The sequence below is a fragment of the Pongo abelii genome, chromosome 15 (genome assembly GCF_028885655.2).
Source record: "Pongo abelii isolate AG06213 chromosome 15, NHGRI_mPonAbe1-v2.0_pri, whole genome shotgun sequence".
Lineage (NCBI taxonomy): Eukaryota > Metazoa > Chordata > Mammalia > Primates > Hominidae > Pongo > Pongo abelii.
The window spans coordinates 53826684-53847410 of NC_072000.2; the positions used below are offsets into that span (position 1 = coordinate 53826684).

At 40.3% G+C, this 20727-nt stretch overlaps 2 protein-coding genes across 6 annotated transcripts in view; one reads left to right on the forward strand and one right to left on the reverse strand.

The window, feature by feature from the left end:
* KLHDC2 (kelch domain containing 2) overlaps positions 1-20727 on the forward strand; it is a 50816-nt gene that overhangs the window by 16913 nt on the left and 13176 nt on the right. The window lies entirely within an intron of this gene.
* Positions 1-20727, reverse strand: part of NEMF (nuclear export mediator factor) — a 75358-nt gene that overhangs the window by 6331 nt on the left and 48300 nt on the right. For all 5 annotated transcript variants that reach the window (XM_024231394.3, XM_063715837.1, XM_024231393.3 and 2 more), the window contains 12 exons: positions 18158-18215; positions 17589-17647; positions 17373-17493; positions 15331-15610; positions 14549-14591; positions 14372-14421; positions 10694-10847; positions 4422-4499; positions 4072-4269; positions 1656-1688; positions 171-271; positions 43-86 (listed from right to left, as the gene is read on the reverse strand). In XM_024231394.3, the coding sequence (XP_024087162.3) occupies positions 43-86; positions 171-271; positions 1656-1688; positions 4072-4269; positions 4422-4499; positions 10694-10847; positions 14372-14421; positions 14549-14591; positions 15331-15610; positions 17373-17493; positions 17589-17647; positions 18158-18215 (1219 nt within the window). The remainder of the gene's footprint in view (positions 1-42; positions 87-170; positions 272-1655; positions 1689-4071; positions 4270-4421; positions 4500-10693; positions 10848-14371; positions 14422-14548; positions 14592-15330; positions 15611-17372; positions 17494-17588; positions 17648-18157; positions 18216-20727) is intronic.

Genomic DNA, 20727 nt, shown 5'->3' on the forward strand with positions numbered 1-20727 from the left:
GAACTGTTTAAAATCATAATTCAAAAAAACAAATTTAAATACCTTTTCCCTTTTTCTGCACTCCAGGAGTAAGTTTCACTTTGTATCTTTAAAAAGGAATTACATGTGTTACTAAATAGATGTTACAAAACAATCCACAAAAGCCGTTCTGTCAACTAATGGTAACTTACTTGTAGTTTGTCATGGTGGTGTAAGGGGCGCATATTGGAATGGCAAACAGTAGTACATCTTCAGGATGTGGCTGGCCTGTCAAAGAATCAAACAGGTTTTCCTAAAAAGGGAAAATCACAGTTACAAAGGCAATTTATACGCCCTTTTAAAAAAATGCTAAAACACTTGAATTAATATCTCAACATATTTTTTATCTTTTCCTGATACACATACCATCTAAGCTGGAACAGCGGTACTTAAACTCTGCTTCATAGTTCCAAAGAGTTGAAGACCAATGTTTAAATATATTCTTTACTACTTAATTTTTGCCTAGCATAATAAGTAATAAGAACAATAATTTTCAAAATCCTACCTACAGTTACATTTAAGAGAAGGAAGGCCCAGGAGCAGTGGTTCACACCTGTAATCCTAGGACTCTGGAAGGCTCAGGCTGAGGTGGGTGGATCGCTTGAGCCCAGGAGTTCAAGACCAGCCTGAGCAACAAGGAGAAACACCATCTCTACAAAAAATACAAAAGTTAGCTGGGTATAGTGGGTGCCTGTAGTCCCAGCTACTCAAGAGGCTGAGTGGGGGAGGATCACCTGAGCCCAGGAGGTAGACGTGGAGAGCCATGATCCTGTCACTGCACTGGGTAACGCCAGCCTGGGTGACAGAGACCCTGTCTCAAGAAAAGGAAAAAAACTATTGGATATTACCTGAGTTGCAGAAACCTGTTGTGGATTAAAATGATGCAATAATAACCACAAATAGATTTAAGTCCTATCACATGGAAATGGGACTAATACCTTGGCTATACCACTATTTCTCGTCCTGGGGAGATTCTGCCCTCAGAAGACAATGGGCAATGTCTAGAGATAGTTTTGGTTGACACGATGAGGGGTGAGAAGGAAGAGGTAGGGGCTGCTACTGGGATCTAGTGGGTAAAGGCCAAGGATGTCGCTAAACATTTTATAATGAATGGGACAGACCCCACAACAAAGAATTAACCAACCCCTAATGTTAATAGTGCCAAAGTTGAGAAACCCTGGACTAGAACAGCCTTCTCTCTTACCCATTATTAAGGAGAAATCCCAGAGTTCTTATTTGCTGTGCTGCCTGTGAGATTGCCCCCATTTATTTTACAATATGAATAAACTTAGATTTAGGACAGAATGCTTGGTGCTGAAGTATAATTGATATTTGAGTGTTTGCTATGTGCCATAAACTTTTCTAAATGCCCTTTACATACATTAGTTATCAAAACAACCCTCTCCTGGGTAGGGACATTATCGCCATTCTTCAGATGAGGAAACTGAGGCACAAAGAATGTTTCCAAGTTTGTACGGTTACATATAGCAGAATTGGGATTAAGACCCCGAAAGTTTGACTTCGTAGCCTGCAGTCTTGTCTTAGGTTTTTAAGTTTTAATAAGTTGTGTTTCAAACATTCTGGGAACTGAATTGTAATCACAGTGTTGCAGTAGGAACCCCAACATAAAATCATACCTCATTTCCCTGTTGATCCAGATCTTGCTCTTCCTGTTCCAAACATATAAAAATAAAAATGTCAGCTATAATGTAAAATGAAATTCCACACCATTAAACCATAAGGAGAAAGAAACAGTGATATAACCAGACTGTCATTTCTGACCCACAGGATAGGGGGCCTCAAGGTTATATTCTACCTAAGACTGAAGTGGATTCGTATGTGTGTTTGTGTGTGTCTGTGTTTATTACTTGAGCAAGTAGTGTCATTCAAGAGAAGAAGGGTAGTTCTCTGAAGTAGAGGAGGTGGGAACTGAAACTTTCATATAAAGTATATCTTAAAGCAGCAAAAGTTAAAAGGACAATTTAAAATGACAACTAAGGTTGATAAGTTTGCCAGGAGAAAAGCAAATGGAGAATTCTGGTCAACAGAACTTTTATTTTTAAATATCTGTTCAACAGTTTTGGATAAATTTTCTCCATATCCCATAAAATATGCTTAATTTTGTTTGCTTAAGAAAAATCTATCTGGAGATAACCGACTGTCTCAGTCTGTTCAGGCTGCTGTTACAAAATACCTTAGACTGTATAATTTATAAACAACAGAAATTTTACTTCTTACAGTTCTGGAGGCTGGGAAGTCCAGCGTCAAGGCACCAGCAGATTCAATGTCTGATAAGGGCTTGCCTCAAAGATGGCACCTTAGGCTGGGTGTGGTGGCTCATACCTGTAATCCCAGCACTTTGGGAGGCCAAGCTCAGGGGATCTCTTGAGCCCAGGAGTTCGACACCAGCCTGGGCAACATAGGGAGACTTCATCTTAAAAAAAGATGGCACCTTACTGCAGTGTCCTCACATGGCAAAAGGGCACTCATTCATGACAGAAGAGCCCTCGTGACTACTTCCTAAAGGCCCAACCTCTTAATACCATCACACTGGGTATTTAGCTTCCCATATATGAATTGTGGGGGGATATTAACATTTAGACCATAGCACCTACTCATGAAAGAACATTAATAATTAACACCTCTAGTAAGTATTTGTGAGTCTAGGATTTATAGAACATAAGAATAATGTACAAATTTTAAGAGCCAAAATGAGTTTTAGTATTACTAAACAACAACTGTTCAGCGGGAAAAAAAAAGAAAATAGTAATACAGAATCCCTGTAAGCATTACCTGCACTAAACTGAGCACACAATTATAACTCAAGCTTTACATAAAAAAAAAATGCTGGTGACAAAAGTAAAAATTTTTTATCTGGCCTGTATTTTAAACCAAGTTATTAAAAAATAAACAGGCTGGGCACGTGGCTCATGCCTGTAATCCTACACTTTGGGAGGCCAAGGCAGGCAGATCACCTGAGATCAGGAGTTCAAGACCAGCCTGGCTAACATGGTGAAGCCCCATCTCCACTAAAAATACAAAAATTAGCCAGGCGTGATGGTGCATGCTTGTAATCCCAGCTACTCGGAAGGCTGAGGCAGGATAATTGCTTGAATCCGGGAGGCGGAGGTTGCAGTGAGCCGAGATTGTGCCACTGCACTTCAGCCTGGGCAACAGAGCGAGACTGCCTCAAAAAAAAAAAAAAATTCAAGATGTACATATTCATGTAAGAAGATATACAGAAGGCTGGGCTTGCTGTACTGTTAATAAAACAATTAGGCAATCATCTTAGCTGGAAAAATACGAACTCACTGGTTTTGTAAGCAAAGTACTTGGCTCTTAAATGGTGTACCCATTTTCAACATTATGTACGACCATATGGCATAGATTCCTATAGAAAAGCTTAGAGAAAGTAAAAATTTATTTTCTACTCATCTTCAAGACAATCCCAATTCTCTCTCCTTTTTTTTTTTTTTTTGAGATGGAGTCTCGCTCTGTTGCCCAGGCTGGAGTGCAGTGGCGCGATCTCGGCTCACTGCAAGCTCTGCCTCCCGCGTTCACGCTATTCTGCCTCAGCCTCCCAAGTAGCTGAGACTACAGGCGCTCACCACCACACCTGGCTAATTTTTTTGTATTTTTTTTTTTTAGCAGAGACAGGGTTTCACCACGTTAGCCAGCATGGTCTCAATCTCCTGACCTTGTGATCTGCCTGCCTTGGCCTCTCAAAGTGCTGGGATTACAGGCGTGAGCCACCGTGCCAGGCCTCTCTGTCTTAATTTAACTCAGTTCCCATCAGTTTTTCTCTCTGTAAAACTGATTACTTCCTAAAGGCTTGTAACAAAATTGTTATCAGCTATCAGTACTACCATTATCATGCTTAGATAAGATACTGCAATTTTAGTCTTTCAGGTTGTATTTCTGGATGACATTCCATTAAGAATAGGGTTACTCACTTGTCTTGTTTTTAGCACTGAAAGTCTCACGTCCTGAGAACCCCCGGATGGGTAATCACCCTAATTAAGAAGCAGAAGCCCACATGTATAGTAGACTTACCTTGTCATCATGTGGATCATCTACAGCAAAGTCTTGTAACTCATGAGTTATAACCTCAAGGAACGGAGTTTCTTTCTTAATGTTGTCAGAGACCCTCTGTCCACCTCTGGGTTTCTGGGGCTGTTTCTTCACAGGTTCGTCCTTTGTTTTTCCTTTCTTCCCCTTCTTCCCTTTTTCTTCTTTGTTTGAACCTGCAGACTTTAATTCATAGAGGAAACATCAGTCAGTGTTGTATTTTCAATACTGTGAATATTTTAACAAAAATGTATTGAATGCCTGTCATACGCTAGGCAGTGGGCTAGATGCCCATTTGAAAAACAAAAGAAAAAATGTTTTTAGATGTTATTTACCCCCAGCAATTTCATGATAAGTTCACGGTCTTCTTCATCCTGGTCTTTGTATTTTTCTTTCATTTTTTTCATTTTACTCTACAAAATCAGAAGATTTTGGTTGGAAATATTCAGCAGCAAAAAAATGTCAACAAATACTTGCAAAGAAATGGTGTTACTTTATATTCTCTGTCAAAAATGCTTACTGAATAAGGCACCATTATAATAAACAATATGAAGGCTACAAAGTTGGATAACCGAAGTCCTCATCCTCAAGGAATTTACCATAGAGTGGAGAGAAGATACACAGAGAAGTAAGAATACATTAACAAAACATAAAGAACTGTGAGGAAGAAATAAAGTAAAACAGTATTGGAAAAGCAAGTCTAAAAAGGAAGAGAACAGTAATAGCAAGTCATCACATTTGGTTTGAGTCAGGGAACACATGGAGGAAGAACAGGAAATAAAGCAGCAAAGCTAGGCTAGCACTTATTCTAGAGGCTTTCAAGACTGTATTTTATTAAATAAACCAATGATTCTTTACCCTGATTACATCCCCAAATCACTCTAGGGGTTTTAAACTATAAACATCTAAGTCCCACCCTAGAGATTTTTGTCTTGATTAACTGTGTTAACTGGAACCGAAATAACACATTTTGAAAATTGTAAAGACTTCCCTAAACAGGACACAAACACCGTAAAAGACTGATAAATCAGACTCATTTAGAATTTAAAAATGCTACTCATCAAAAAAGACTATTAAAAAGTGAAAAACAGCAAGCCCCAAAGTGTGAAAAGCACTTGCAATACATATATCCGAGAAAGGACTTGTATTCAGGATTGCAGAGAACCCTTATACATCAACTAGAAAGACAGGACAAACCAATTTTTTAAATAGGCGCTTTGGAAGAGGATATACAAAGGTCCAAAAAACATGAGAAAGTGTTCAATATCATTAGTCATCAGGGACATGAAACAAAAGCCAAATGAGCTATCAGCATATACACACTTAAATGACTGAAAAAAGAAAACTTAACAATACCAAGTGTTACTACGGATGGGGGACAACTGGAACTCTCATACGCTGCTTGGTGGGAAATTGATACAGGTACTCTGGAAAACTGATTGACAGGATCTAACAAAGGCAAACAACATGTATGCCACAACCCAGAAAATTCCACTCATATGTATATGAACAGAAATGCATACTTATGGATCCAAAAGTCATGTGAGGGTCTGGCACGGTGGCTCATACCTGTAATCCCAACACTTTGGGAGGTCTGGGTGGGTGGATCACCTGAGGTCAGGAGTTCAAGACCAGCCTGACCAACATGGTGAAACACTGTCTCTACCAAAAATACAAAAAAAATTAGCCAGGCGTGGTGGTGCATGCCTGTAATCCCAGCTACTTGGGAGGCTGAGGCAGGAGAATTGCTTGAACCTGGGAGACAGAGGTTGCGGTGAGCCGAGATCATGCTATTGCACTCCAACCTGGGCAACAAGAGTAAAACTCTGTCTCAAAAAACAAAAAAAAAGTCATGTGGGGATATTCTTAGAAAGTGGCAAGCATGAGCCTTCTGGCTGGGCACAGTGGCTCACGCCTGTAATCCCAGCACTTTGGGTGGCCGAGGCGGGTGGATCACAAGGTCAGGAGATCGAGACCATCCTGGCCAACATAAGTGACCCTGTCTCTACTAAAAATACAAAAATTAGCTGGGTGTGGTGGTGTGTGCCTGTAGTGCCAGCTACTCAGGAGGCTGAAGCAGGAGAATCGCTTGAACCCAGGAGGCAGAGGTTGCAGTGAGCTGAGATCACACCACTGTACTCCATCCAGCCTGGCAACACAGTGAGAACCCGTCTCAAAAAAGAGAAAAAGAAATTGGCAAGCAAGCATGAGCCTTCTGGGATGCTGGAAACATTCCAAGTAAAGTATCTGGATCTGAGTGGTGGTTTCACAGATGTGTGTGCTTATAAAAATTCACTGAGGCCAGGCACGGTGGCTCACGCCTGTAATCCCAGCCCTTTGGGAGGCCGAGGCAGGCGGATCACAAGGTCAAGAGATCGAGACCATCCTGACCAACATGGTGAAACTCTGTCGCTACTAAAAATACAAAAAGTAGCTGGGCGTAGTGGCGCACGCCTATAGTCCCAGCTACTCAGGAGGCTGAGGCAGGAGAATTGCTTGAACCCGGGAGGCGGAGGTTGCAGTGAGCCGAGATCGTGCCACCACACTCCAGCCTGGGCAACAGAGCGAGACTCCATCTCCAAAAAAAAAAAAAAAAAAAAAAAAATCACTGAGCCAAAGATTTGTGCATTTTACTACTATGTACACTGTACCTCAAAAAAAACTGAGAAAGAATATTGTTACCAATAAACAGGACTGAGGAATGGAAAACCTGATGACAACAGAGTTTCTTAGAAAATACAACTTCGGAAAACCAACTTCAAAAAAAATCCCAGAAAACCCGAATAAACCTAAAATCATTAAAGAAATTGAAATTAGTTCTTAAAAACCTCCTCAAAATAGCCGGGCATGGTGGCACACACCTGTGGTCTCAGCTACTAGGGAAGCTGAGGTGGGAGGATTGCTTGAGCCCAGGAGGTCGAGGCTGCAGTGAGCCAAGATTGCAACACTACATCCCAGCCTGGGCAACGAAGTAAGACCCAGTCTAAAAAAAAAAATCTCCTCACAAAACCCAAAACATTAGGTCTAGTTTTATAAGCAAATGCTATCCAATTTCAAGGAACAATCTCCATTTTTTGACAGAGTCTTGCTCTGTCACCCAGGCTGGAGTGCAGTGCATGACCTTGGCTCACTGCAACCTCTGCCTCCCAGGCTCAAGCAATTCTGCCTCAGCCTCCAAGAAGCTGGGACCTACAGGTCCCACCACACACGGCTAATTTTTGTATTTTTAATACAGATGGGGTTTTACCATGTTAGCCAGGCGGGTCTTGAACTCCTGACCTCAGGTGACCCAACTGCATCAGCCTCCCAAAGTGCTGGGATTACAGGCATGAGCCACCGTGCCCAGCCACAATCTCCATTTTATACAAAGTTCTAGAGAGCAGAAAAACAGGGAAAGGTCCTAAACTTATTTTATGAAACTGGTATAATGTAAACACAAAAACCAGGCAGGGACAGTATGAGAAATTGGAGGCCAATTAATAGATTTTTCTCAACTAATATACCATACTGACTGATTAACAGAGAAAATAATGCAATAGGCTGGGCATGGTGGCCCATGCCTGTAATTTTAGCACTTTCGGAGACCAAGCAGGAGGATAACTTGAGCCTAGGAGTTAGACCAGCCTGGGCAAATAGGAAGAGCCTGTCTCTAAAAATAATAAAAATAAAAATTAGCCAGACATGGTGGCACATGCCTGTGGTCCCAGCTGTTTGGGAAGCTGAGGTATTAAGATGGTTTGGGCCCAGGAGATCGAAGCTGCAGTGAGCCATAACCATATACCACTGCAGTCCAGCCTGGGCAACAGAGTGAGACCCTGTCTCAAAAACAAAAAAACAAACAAAAAGAATGCAATAGATACAGAAAAACCATTCAGTAACATTTAACTCATCGTTATTAAAAATAACTTTCAAAAAGGTGTCCTCCAACAACCCAAAGGAAACATCCCGCAATAATAAAATCTTAGAAACAGTTCCTTTAATGGAATTAACAAATATATACACGATTACTACTTCTATGAAACACTATATTTTTGCTTTTCAGTCACTGCAAAAAAAAATGGGGAAAATAAAGATACTAAGACTAGAAGAAAAGCCATAATTTGCAGACGATATGACTGCCTACAGATGAAGTATTAAAATTAGTAAGTGCTCTATTAAGACTGCCCATTACTTGATCAACATGAAAGTTGTCTTCCCATGTACCAGCAAGTAGCAACTAGGAAATGAAAGTTTTAAAAATAGGTAGGGCGCAGTGGCTCACGTCTGTAATCCCAACACTTTGGGAGGCTGCGGCGGGCAGATTGCTCAATTATAGTTTTATAATTGCACAATTATAGTTTTCCACAGGAAGACTCAAAGTGGTAAAAATGACAATTCCCCAGAAAATAATCTAAAAATTTAGTGTATTTTAATAAGCATTCTATCAGGATTTGCCTTGAAACTTAACCTATCTGCAGAATATTTCATTGTAAAAATGCATCATTTATTGTTATTTCATATTGTTGTACACTTAAGATTAATTGCAGTTTTTGTAAACTTCAACGTCCTCAGTGCATACCCATAATTTTTTTTTAGGATAAATTCCTATAAGAGGAATTGCTGAGTCAAAGGGCAGAAGCACTGTTAAGACTTTTGACTGGAATTCCCATGTTGTACACTCAAACATTTACTGAACGATTGACAATGTAGTATCTATTAATGTGATGGGTAAAAAAAATTCTCTAGGTTTACACAGCATTTCTTTCATCACTTTTTTTTTCCAGATTTGCCATTTGTTTTTTAATTTTATTGGTGGTTCTTTACTTTCTCCACCTGCAATTCACTGATACCATTTTCACATGGTTAGCCATCATTTTGAATATTTCATATCTTCTCAAATGATCTGCATATTATTTTATCACATACTAAAATGCTAAATATCAGGTAGTGGTCCTGTGTCTAGATTTTATTCTGTCTCACTTTTTTCTGTCTAGCTATTCCTACGTTAATAATGTGCTGTTGTAAAAATTCTAGCATTAAATATTTTACTACCTCATAGGGAAATCCCTCATTTCCTTAGCTATTCTCAAGCATTTACTCCTTTCAAAATAAATTTAGAATTATTTTATCAAGCATTAAAATCTCAATTCTGATTAAAGTCATGTTGAATTTATATATGAGGGGAATTTATATTTTTATTATGTTGAGTCTTCCCTTCCTTATGCACATGTCATTTGCAGCTCACTGGAAAAAAGCATAGGAAAATCTGACCTCTATGGAAGAAGGAAAGATCATAAAACATCTTTATAAAGATTATAGCCTAGTGTGGTGGCATGCACTTGTGGTCCCAGCTACTTAGGAGGCTGAGGTAGGAGGAATGCGTGAGCCCAGGAGTTCAAAGCTGTAGTATGCTACAAACATGCCTGTAAATAGCCACTACACTCCAGCCTGGGCAACAGAGCAAGACCCTGTCACTAAAAAAAAAAAAAAAAACATTGAAAAGAAATTCAACTTTTAAAAGGGGTACACTGATAAATTAGCCCATAATTCCCTCATTTTTATACTGCTACAGCATTTTTTTTTTTGAGACAGGTGAGTCTCACCATGTCACCCAGGCTGCAGTGCAGTGGCGTGATCTTGGCTCACTGCAACCTCCGCCTCCTGGGTTCAAGCAATTCTTCTGCCTCAGCCTCTCGAGTAGCTGGGACTATAGGCATGTACCACCATGCCTGGCTAATTTTTCTATATTTAGTAGAGATCGGGTTCACCATGTTGGATAGGCTGGTCTTGAACTCCTGGTCTCAAGTGATCCACCTGCCTCAGCCTCCCAAAGTGCTAAGATTACAGGCATGAGCCACTGCGCCTGGCTGCTACAGCATTTTGAAGAGTGTATTATATCGTAACCAGACATGGTGGCTAACACACCTCTAGTTACAAGCACTTTGGGAGGGTGAGGCAGGAAGATCACTTGAGCCTGGGAGTTTGAGACCAGCCCAGACAATATAGTTAGACCCCATCGCTACAAAAAATAAAAAAAAATTTAGCTGAGCATGGTGGCATGCACCTGTGTGGTCCCAGCTACTTGGAAGACTGAGATGGGAGGATCACTTGAGCCAAGGAGTTAAGGCTACTGCAGTGAGCCCTGATTGCACCACTGCATTCCAGCGTGGGTGACAGGGCAAGACTATCCTGGGGGAGCTGACAGCAGGCGGGTGGGGGCGGGGGCGGTGTGGAAAGAGTATGTTCTATCATAAGTACTTCTTTCTTCATCGTCCGCTTTTAGCAAAATATCTAAGAACTCTAACCAAAATTGAAAAATTACTGAGCTAAATTCTCAATAAATATCAGCTCTGCTACTTAACAAGCTGGGTGACTTTGGCAAGCCATAATCTCCTATTACTCTTCCAGATAAAATGAGAGCTTCTGTGCAGATGATCTTCAAAGTCTAAAGAACTTCTAATAGTGATCTCTATGTTCCCTAAATGCTGTATCTACTCAACTAATTTTTAGTCAAAGGAAATTACACAGGATTATTTTTTGGCCTACATTTTCTATTTCACTTCAACTTTAAAAAATTAAAGAACCTCACAACTTAACTGTGAACCATATAGATCATCCTGAAGTTTACCTTTTGTCCTCGTTTTATTGGCTGCACAGCCGCAACATTTTTGCTTGTGTTCTGATGAGTTTCAATGTGTATAGTACTTTCTTTTTCTTTATCCTTTCCCTCTAACACTTCCAAATCTCCTGAGTCACTTGGAAGTTTTTTCTTTTTCATTTCCCTGAATAAAAAAGATATGGAAACATTTCATTCTTACAATTTGAAATTCTTAGTGCCCTAAAAAAGTTCCATGGGAAAGGCACATATACAGTATATAAATGGTCATGGCTTCTGCTTCACTTGATAATCACCAAGTTAGAAAATACAAAGATGCTCAAAATCATCATGTGGGAAAAAGATGAAAGTTTTTCATCTCTCATGGATTTATCCTTCTTTCCATCATCCAAGCTCAACATATTGTCACCCCTGACTCATCCTTACTCACTAGGCACATTTTGCCCCTGAACACCTTGATGGCCAGGCACTGGGATCTGTAGTCTTTGTACCAACATAGCGTTGGCAGGTCTTAGGCATTCAATAAAACATCTGTTGACTGGTTGGTTGACTAAATGGATTAAAAAACACACAGGTTAAGAAGGAAGGGTAAATTTTATTACTGTGGTATTCTTCTTTCTGTTCCCAATGCCAACGTCTTAGTTCAGGTCCTCATTACATCCCACCCAGACTTCCTCCAGAGTCTACATACTCTGAATTTTTTTTTTTTTTAAAACGGAGTTTGTGCCACCACACCCAGTTAACTTTGTATTTTTAGTAGATATGTGGTTCCACCATGTTGGTCAGGCGGGTCTCGAACTTCTGACCTCAGGTGATCTATTCGCCTTGGCCTCCCAAAGTGCTGGGATTACAGGCGTGAGCCACCACACCCGGCCATTAACTTCTATATTAATCTTCCTTAATCATTTGCCTATGTCACATTCTCTTCGTATCACTTTAAAGGGTACAGTCCAAAATCCTTAGCTTTTAAGTACTCCACTTTTAGTCCAAATTTACTTCTCCAATCATATCATCTACCATTTAATACACAAACTTTCTCTTCCTTCCAACTCAGTCTATTTATCATTTCCCCAAAGCACTATGCATATTATCCCAAAGAAGCACTCCCCTTTGTTAATGCTAATTCTTCTTGGAGTCTCCCTCCTTCATTTACTTAACTGCTAACATATCTTTTAAGGTGTACTTCTGATGTTATTTCCCCAAACATCTGAACTCACAGCAATCTCTTACTCTTGAACTACTTTATCACTTTCAGACACTATTTACATATTTATGACTACTTCCTGAATCCAGGACTCAAAAGCCTCTTGAAGGCATGAGCTTTATACTTTACCTCTTTGTATACTCAGTAAGTATCTAGCACAGGGCTATGTGCTCAGTCTCTGTAATTGTTTAATCATTATCTTTCTCAAATGAAAAGGCTTTATTGTCCATTCCGTTCTAGGGCCTCTTCCTGGAGTGCTTTAGTTTTCTTAGTCTTTCCCACCCTACAGTAGTTGTTCCCTTCCCTTCCACCCTTCCCTTGCTTCTACTTGCTTCCTGAGACCTGCTATTAAAAAAAAAAAAAAAAAAAAAAAATTGGCCAGGCCCGGTGGCTCACACCTGTAATCCAGCACTTTGGGAGGCCAAGGTGGGTGGATCACGAGGTCAGAAGATCGAGACAATCCTGGCTAACACAGTGAAACCCCATCTCTACTAAAAACACGAAAACAAAATTAGCCGGGCGTGGTGACGGGTGCCTGTAGTCCCAGCTACCGGGGACGCTAAGGCAGGAGAATAGCATGAATCTGGGAGGCAGAGCTTGCAGTGAGCCAAGATCGCGGCCACTGCACTCCAGCCTGGGCCACAGAGCAAGACTCTGTCTCAAAAAAAACAAAAAACAAAAAATCAAGTCTTCTACCTTACATAAAACTTACTTAATTTCAGGTATTCATATTTATTCCTGACAATATCACCCTAGAACTAGTCTATGTAATACACTGAAATCATTATTGTACACATTTATGTAATAAAAGGTCTTATTAGAGCAAGTCCTCAAACAACATCATTTCATTCAACATCGTTGTTATAACTTTAATGAGAACAAAATTGATTCCTGGCCACGGCTACCATCTGTGCAGAGTTTACATGTTTTCCCCATGTCTGTGTGGGTTTTCACCAGGTACTCAGGTTTTCTCTCACATCCCAAAATGCGCATGTCAGGTTAACTGGCGTGTGTAAATTATCCCAGCATGAGTGAGTGCAGGTACGTGTGCCCTGCAATGGAATGACATCCTGTTCTGGGTTGGTTCTGGCCTTTTGCCCTGACCTGCCAGGATAGGCTCTAGCCACCAATGACCCTTAACTGGAATAAGCGGTTGAAAAATGAATGAATGAATGAATGAATGACTTAATAAAAATGATTGTCAAAAATTCATAAACTATAGTCATACAAATGTACAACAATCAACCATGTAGTATGAAAGTGCTGAATGAATGTGCCACATTTTTGGTTTTGAACCTCATGGTAGTAGGAGGTACTCTACAATTTTCACTTTGCAAATAGTCCTTGATTTAACCCACTACCACTACAACTGCCATCACTCATTGATTTACCAAAAATTGGGTAAATAATTATCTTGCTCACTTTCATTAATCTTTCTTAAATATATGTACAGTTTACATTTATTTTAATGTTTAATATTAGAAGAGTTTTCGGTCTTTATTTAGAAGCTTGGTGATGGTTTTGTGACCAAAAATATGCCAGAGGAACTTAATTCTTGTTTATATCAATTAGCCCATGGCAAAACTGGTTTCATTACACATTGTTTCCCTTAAGTCCAAGTTTCCAAGAACCTATTGAAAATGTTAAGTGGGCCAGGCGCGGTGGCTCAAGCCTATAATCCCAGCACTTTGGGAGGCCAAAGCGGGTGATCACGAGGTCAGAAGATCGAGACCATCCTGGCTAACACGGTGAAACCCCGTCTCTACTAAAAATACAAAAAATTAGCCGGGCATGATGGTGGGCGCCTCTCGTCCCAGCTACTCGGGAGGCTGAGGCAGGAGAATGGTGTAAACCCAGGAGGTGGAGCTTGCAGTGAGCCGAGATCATGCCACTGCACTCCAGCCTGGGCGACAGAGCGAGACTCCATCTCAAAAAAAAAAGAAAATGTTAAGTGAAGGCCGGGCACAATGGCTCATGTCTGTAATCCCAGCACTTTGGGCAGCCAAGGTGGGAGGATCACTTGAGCCCAGGAGTTCAAGACCAGCCTGGGCAACATGATGAAACCCTGTCTCTACAAAAAATATAAAAATTTTTGTAGTGGCATGCGCCTGTAGTCCCAGCTACTCGGGAGGCTGAAGCAGGAGACTGCCTGAGCCTGGGAGTTTGAGGCTGCAGTGAGCCATGACTGCGCCATAGCACTCCAGCCTGAGCAACAAAGCGAGACTCTGTTTCAAAAAAAAAAAAGAAAAAATGTTAAGTGAGGACTTACTCTACTAGGTCTATTTCATTGATTATAGTTACAGATTAGGGCCCTTAAACAGAAAAATGTATTAGAGCTTAATATTAAAAACTAAAAATTTGTGCTAAATCTTGGTAAATTCAATGAAGGAAGTCTTTAAACAGCTAAGTAATCTGTGGTAGCTGAGCTATCAATTAAAAAAGAAAGAAAAACATGCTTTTTAGTTAATTAACACAGATGTGTTTACCTTCTTTCCTTGGCTGACAAATGTCTCCGGCTCTGTGATTTACTGTCACTCTATTAAAACAAAAAAACAAGCAAATGCAAATATCACTGCTATTAACTTTTTTGAAAAGTAGTATTAAAAAGTAGAAAATTATTCACTGAGAATAGGATGTTCTTCATAAAACTGAAAATAGCTTACAGAATTAGAAGATTCCTCTTTTGAAGCCAATTTCTGGATGGACCTATGAAAATAAACAGAAGGGAGTCTCTACTATCCTGTAAAAGACATTCATTTACAAAGTCCCAAAACATTCCCATATCATACTCTTAAGTACTGGCAATCCAACAAATTTTCAAATGTGGAAAGTGAGAAAAACATACAACCAAATTGCTCCTCTCTCCACACTTCCATATACATTTTTAAATAGGTAACGTGTATTGAAAACTTACTGTGTGTCAGGCACTGCCAGATGGTATACACGCATAAAACCTTCACCAAATCCCTATGAAAGGGATACCATTCTGTTTTCACCAAGAAGGAAACTAAAGCTTAAACACAAAGTAATTTTCCCAAGGACACACCCTAAGACCCAATACTGGTCCGTCTGACTCCTAGACTGTTCTGAATTACCCCTACGTTAATTATGCATTTATAACTATGGACTATTCACCTGATGATCTGCAAAACATTATATAGACTAAAACACATTTCTTTGATGGAATTGCCTTTGTTATGTTTTTAGCATTTATAACCATTTACTTGTTTCTATTTGGATCTAGTTTGGCCACTCTATATGCACTGTATTTTTCTACCCTGGTCCTGGGAATTTCTTTGCAGAGAGACCCAATCAAATGTTGAAAAAGTATTAAGACAATGGAGGGTAAAAGTACTGATGTCAATCTTGGTATATCTTTGTAAGGATTACCTCATCATCATTCTCAGCTTACACAATAATATGTAACATTTTATTTTTTAATTACCTTTGGGGTTGAAGGTGAGACAAGTCAATGGTAGTATCAGGATAATTTAATGTCTCTTCCCCTTCATCCTTCATTTCACCAACAGAATCCTGATCTTTTCTAACCTCTTCATATTCTCCTTCATCTTCAGAGCTTTCTTCCTGAATGAGCTCCTCATTTAGTTCATCTCTACCACTCTGAAGAGTGATATCCTCTTGGTCAACCTGAGTCACGAGTTCTACTTCCACAGGAGGAGTTTCATGTTCTTCTTTATCCTCATCACTGCTAGTGTCACCTCCATCTGTAGAATTTTCATAAGGAAAGTCAGTGTGGGACTACCAACCAAGCCAGGTGATTTCCTAAAAATGTCATAAAAATATTCCACTGTTTCTCCCATATTTCTCCAAAAAATCAACAGAAAAGTGCCTGATCATTCCCAAAGGGTACTCTTAGACAAAAGAATAACCTGTATCATGAATAGGTTGAACTAAATGATCTCCACAATCCTTTACCACAATAAATTTCTTGGACATTGCTACCCTTTCAACAATGAAAACCACAACCGTGCCTTAGTTGGGTATTTCCAAAAAGCAAGACAGCAAAATTAGTTGCATAACTTTTGCTTTTATTATAATTTGCACATAAAAACTTAAATACATATTATATAACGCCCACATAGCAGGTGCTCATTCTTCTGCAAAAGGAACACTGTCTAATAGTAGTAACAGGGTCTACTGCCTCACCTGCAAAATGAGACGCCACCACTCATCTGACAAGGATGGTTGTGAGAATAGAAAATAATGTAAATAGGCCAGGCGCAGTGGCTCATGCCTGTAATCCCAGCACTCTGGGAGGCCGAGGCAGGTGGATCACGAGGTCAGGAGTACAAGACCAGCCTGGCCAAGATGGTGAAACCCCGTCTCTACTAAAAATACAAAAATTAGCCAGGGGTGGTGGCAGGCGCCTGTAATCCTAGCTACTTGGGAGGCTGCGGCAGAAGAATTGCTTGAACCTGGGCGGCAGAGGTTGCAGTGAGCCAAGATCACGCCACTGCACTCCAGCCTGGTGACAGACTGAGGCTCCGTCTCGGGGGGGAAAAAAAAAAAGAAAAGAATGTAAATAAGGCACTTTATACAGTCCCAGGGAAATAGTGAGCCTCAATCAACAGAATCTTGCAGCACAACAGTAATAGTAAATGAAACAATGCAATATTACCTGTAAAAAGGAATGACCTTAGCAGAGAGAATAACTACAAAAGTAGTTTGTTTAGTGGGAATATTTTCCCTAGTTCCCTCAGGTAGCAGGTGAATTTATTCCAGCAACTATAATTGCTCTCTACTTGAAACAAATATTTTATTAAATCAAGCCAAATTTCATGAGACACTGCACTTTATAAATTCATCTATCACTTGTAATTCCTAAACCCAAAACTAAATGCTAATCCACATTTACCTAAGTCTATCTTTGTTAAACACATTTATGCATTACCCATTAAATACTGAAGTCTCACTATATAAACATACATTAAAGTATGTTAGTATGGATCCAATTAAATACTTTTTTTTTTTTTTTTTCGGAGACAGGGTCTCATTCTGTGGCCCAGGCTGGAGTGCAGTGGCAGTGGCGTGATCTAGGCTCACTGTAACCTCTGCCTCCCAGGTTCAAGCAATCCTCCCACCTCAGCCTCTTCAGTAGCTGGGACTACAGGCGCTCACAATGCCTGGCTGATTTTTTTGGTAGAGATGGGGTTTTGCCATGTTGCCCAGGCTGGTCTCAAACTCCTGAGCTCAAGCAATCCACCTGCCTCGGACTCCCAAAAGTGCTGGGATTACAGGCATGAGTCACAATGCCCGGCCTGATAAATACTTTTAAATTCACTAGAATAAGTATATTTAGCATTTCCAAAAAAAAAAAAATTCAGTAAAACAGCACGTACTTTGGGTTTTTGGGTTTTTTTTTGAAATTTAGAGTATCCCAAAAGAGACATGATCTTCTAAGGATTTAGAAGCAAAACTAGGTAACAGAAAACATCACAAGCTAATTTCTTAAAATCTATAAACTACCTAATTGTTCCATTTCCTCTGATATGAGTTCACTTGTGCAACTTGCCAGTGTCTCCATGTCTTCATCCTGTACTCTGACTTTTCGTTCACCCCGATGTCTCCAAACACAAGACTCATCTACCTAAAGAAATAGTTATTTTTCAGTGACGGAGCTTCAGACAAGACTAATGAAAATCAGGAAAAAAATAAATAAACAACCAAGAAGCTGAAGAGTACCTTAAAAAGGAAGCTAAACCCCATCATTAGATATGAGGGAGGAAGAAAATTCTTTTTTCCTACAAAAGATAATGTACATTAATGCTTTAAAAATCAGTTTTCTCCACTTTTTGCTTGTAAACCAAAAAAAAATTAGTGTCAGATGACACTAATGGTCATATCCATTTTGTCTTTTACCATGTCAAGAATAACATTTCCCATTTATAGAACTGGGCAGTATGTATAGGAACAGTTATTAAGAAGAAAAAAATATACACACTTGCTCTGACACTCTGGGTCAGTCAGACCCTGAATATTCTATTTTCAGAAATAAGTTCAGGCTATACTTTCTTACCCTTGTAACTAAACTATGTGAAAGTGCACTGCCCTCAATAAAAATATACACGAAGAAGATATGACAAACACTAAACTTGTCACACCAAGGCAAAAATTTCTTTACTTCATAGCAGACTTCATATAGGAAATCCGAGTAATTCGTTTCTGTTCTAAGAGTATTTGTAAACTGTCCTCAAACCTGTCTCCATAATCCATTGACAAGTCTAGCGATATTTTTCCTGTCAAGACATTACCTCTTATCATGAAGCTTCCTGTTGTCAAATATTCTCCAGTTGGTGCTGTTTTAGATACCTGAAGAATACAATAATACATTATATTCTTATTTAAAAAAATACTCTGGTTTTCTTTTTCCACTTGAGGAGAAAGTAAAGTCAGAGTCAAGTAAGCCACACTGTCTTCTGAAAAGTTTATAATTTCGTATAAATTCTCAATACTAAAGGGAAAGATACCCCTTTAATGACAGATAAGCCTTTGGAAGTAACAAAGGAAAAAACAAAGAATCCACTACATCAATAATTTTCTTTTTTTTTTTTTGAGATGAAGTCTCACTCTGTTGCCCAAGCTGAAGTACAGTGGCACAATCTCGGCTCACTGCAACCTCCACCTCCTGGGTTCAAGCAATTCTCCTGCCTCAGCCTCCTGAGTAGATGGGACTACAGGCACGCACCACCATGCCCGGCTGATTTTTGTATTTTTAGTAGAGACGGGGTTTCACTATGTTGGCCAGGCTGGTCTTGAACTCCTAACCTTGTGATCCGCCTGCCTTGGCCTCCCAAAATGCTGGGATTACAGGCGTGAGCCACCATGCCCAGCAATAATTTTCAAATGCCATGGATGACAGCCAGAACTGGTCCACTCATCTCTTCCAGCATGAGATGTAATGAGAAAACTAAGGATAGGTTAATGAGCTTATCATAAAGCTATGTTTACTAAAACAAAGCTCTATTTATTAAATAAAATCCTTGTCTAAGATACTGTTTTTGATAATAAAGTTTTGCTTTTTTTTTTTTTTTTTTTGAGACAGAGTCTCGCACTGTCACCCAGGCTGGAGTGCAGTGGCCCAATCTTGGCTCACTGCAATCTCCACCTCCCAGGTTCCAGAGATTCTCCTGCCTCAGCCTCCCAAATAGCTGGGATTAAAGGTGTGCACCACCACGCCCGGCTAATTTTTGTATTTTTTAGTAGAGAAGGGGTTTCACCATATTGGCCAGGCTGGCCTTGAACTCCTGACTTCATGATCTGCCCACCTTGGCCTCCTAAAGTGCTGGGATTACAGGCATGAGGCAAAAGTAACCTTTCTCTATATGAAATAGCAGATTTTTAAAAATATATCCTATTTTGGCAAAACAGAAAGTGAGTAAACTTATCCCATAATTAAAAAAAATTTGGGGCCAGGTACAGTGGCTCACACCTGTAATCCCAGGACTCTGGGAGGCTGAGGCAGGTGGATCGTGAGGTGAGGAGTTCAAGACCAGCCTGGCTAAGATGGTGAAACCCTGTCTCTACTAAAATTAGCCAGGCGTGGTGGTGGGTGCCTATAATCCCAGCTACTCAGGAGGTTGAGGCAGAGAATTGCTTGAACCCAGGAGGCGGAGATTGCAGTGAGCCGAGATCACGCCACTGCATTCTAGCCTGGGTAACAGAACAACACTCCATCTCATTTAAAAAAAAAAAAAAAAAAAAAAATTATACATCTGTGAAACCCCCAAATCTTGAGAGTATCTTTATTAGTCATAGTTATTAAAATAGCAAGGGGCTGAGTGTGCTAGCTCACGCCTGTAATCCCAGCATTTTGGGAGGCAAAAGCAGGAGGATCACTTGAGGCCAGGAGTTTGAGACCAGCCTGGCCAACATGGCAAAACCCCATCTCTACAAAAATAGAAAAAGTAGCCAGGTATGGTGGGACACTCCTGTAGTCCCAGCTACTCAGGAGGCAGAGGCAGGAGAATCACTTGAACTCAGGAGGTGGAGGCTGCAGTGAGCTAAGACTGCGCCACTACACTCCAGCCTGGGCAACAGAGCAAGACTCCATCTCAAAACGAACAAACAAACACAAAAAACCAACAAGGGATTAAAAACACACTAAATTTCATTCTAAAAATTTCTTAATAAAAGAATTAAAACCACTTTTATAACAGCACTGAGGTAGCAATTTATTTTTTATTTTTATTTTTATTTTAGTATTTATTGATCATTCTTGGGTGTTTCTCGGAGAGGGGGATGTGGCAGGGTCATAGAATAATAGTGGAGAGAAGGTCAACGTGAACAAAGGTCTCTGGTTTTCCTAGGCAGAGGTCCCTGCGGCCTTCCGCAGTGTTTGTGTCCCTGAGTACTTGAGATTAGGGAGTGGTGATGACTCTTAAGGAGCATGCTGCCTTCAAGCATCTGTTTAACAAAGCACATCTTGCACCGCCCTTAATCCATTTAACCCTGAGTTGACACAGGACATGTTTCCGAGAGCACGGGGTTGGGGGTAAGGTTATAGATTAACAGCATCCCAAGGCAGAAGAATTTTTCTTAGTACAGAACAAAATGGAGTCTCCTATGTCTACTTCTTTCTACACAAACACAGTAACAATCTGATCTCTCTTTCTTTTCCCCACATTTCCCCCTTTTCTTTTCGACAAAACCGCCATCGTCATCATGGCCCGCTCTCGATGGTCGCTGTCTCTTCGGAGCTGTTGGGTACACCTGCAGAAAGGCTGTCACTTTACACTTGGAAGATTGCACAGCGGCCAGGCAGAGGCACTCCTCATTTCCCAGACGGGGTGGCGGCCAGGCAGAAGCGCTCCTCACATCCCAG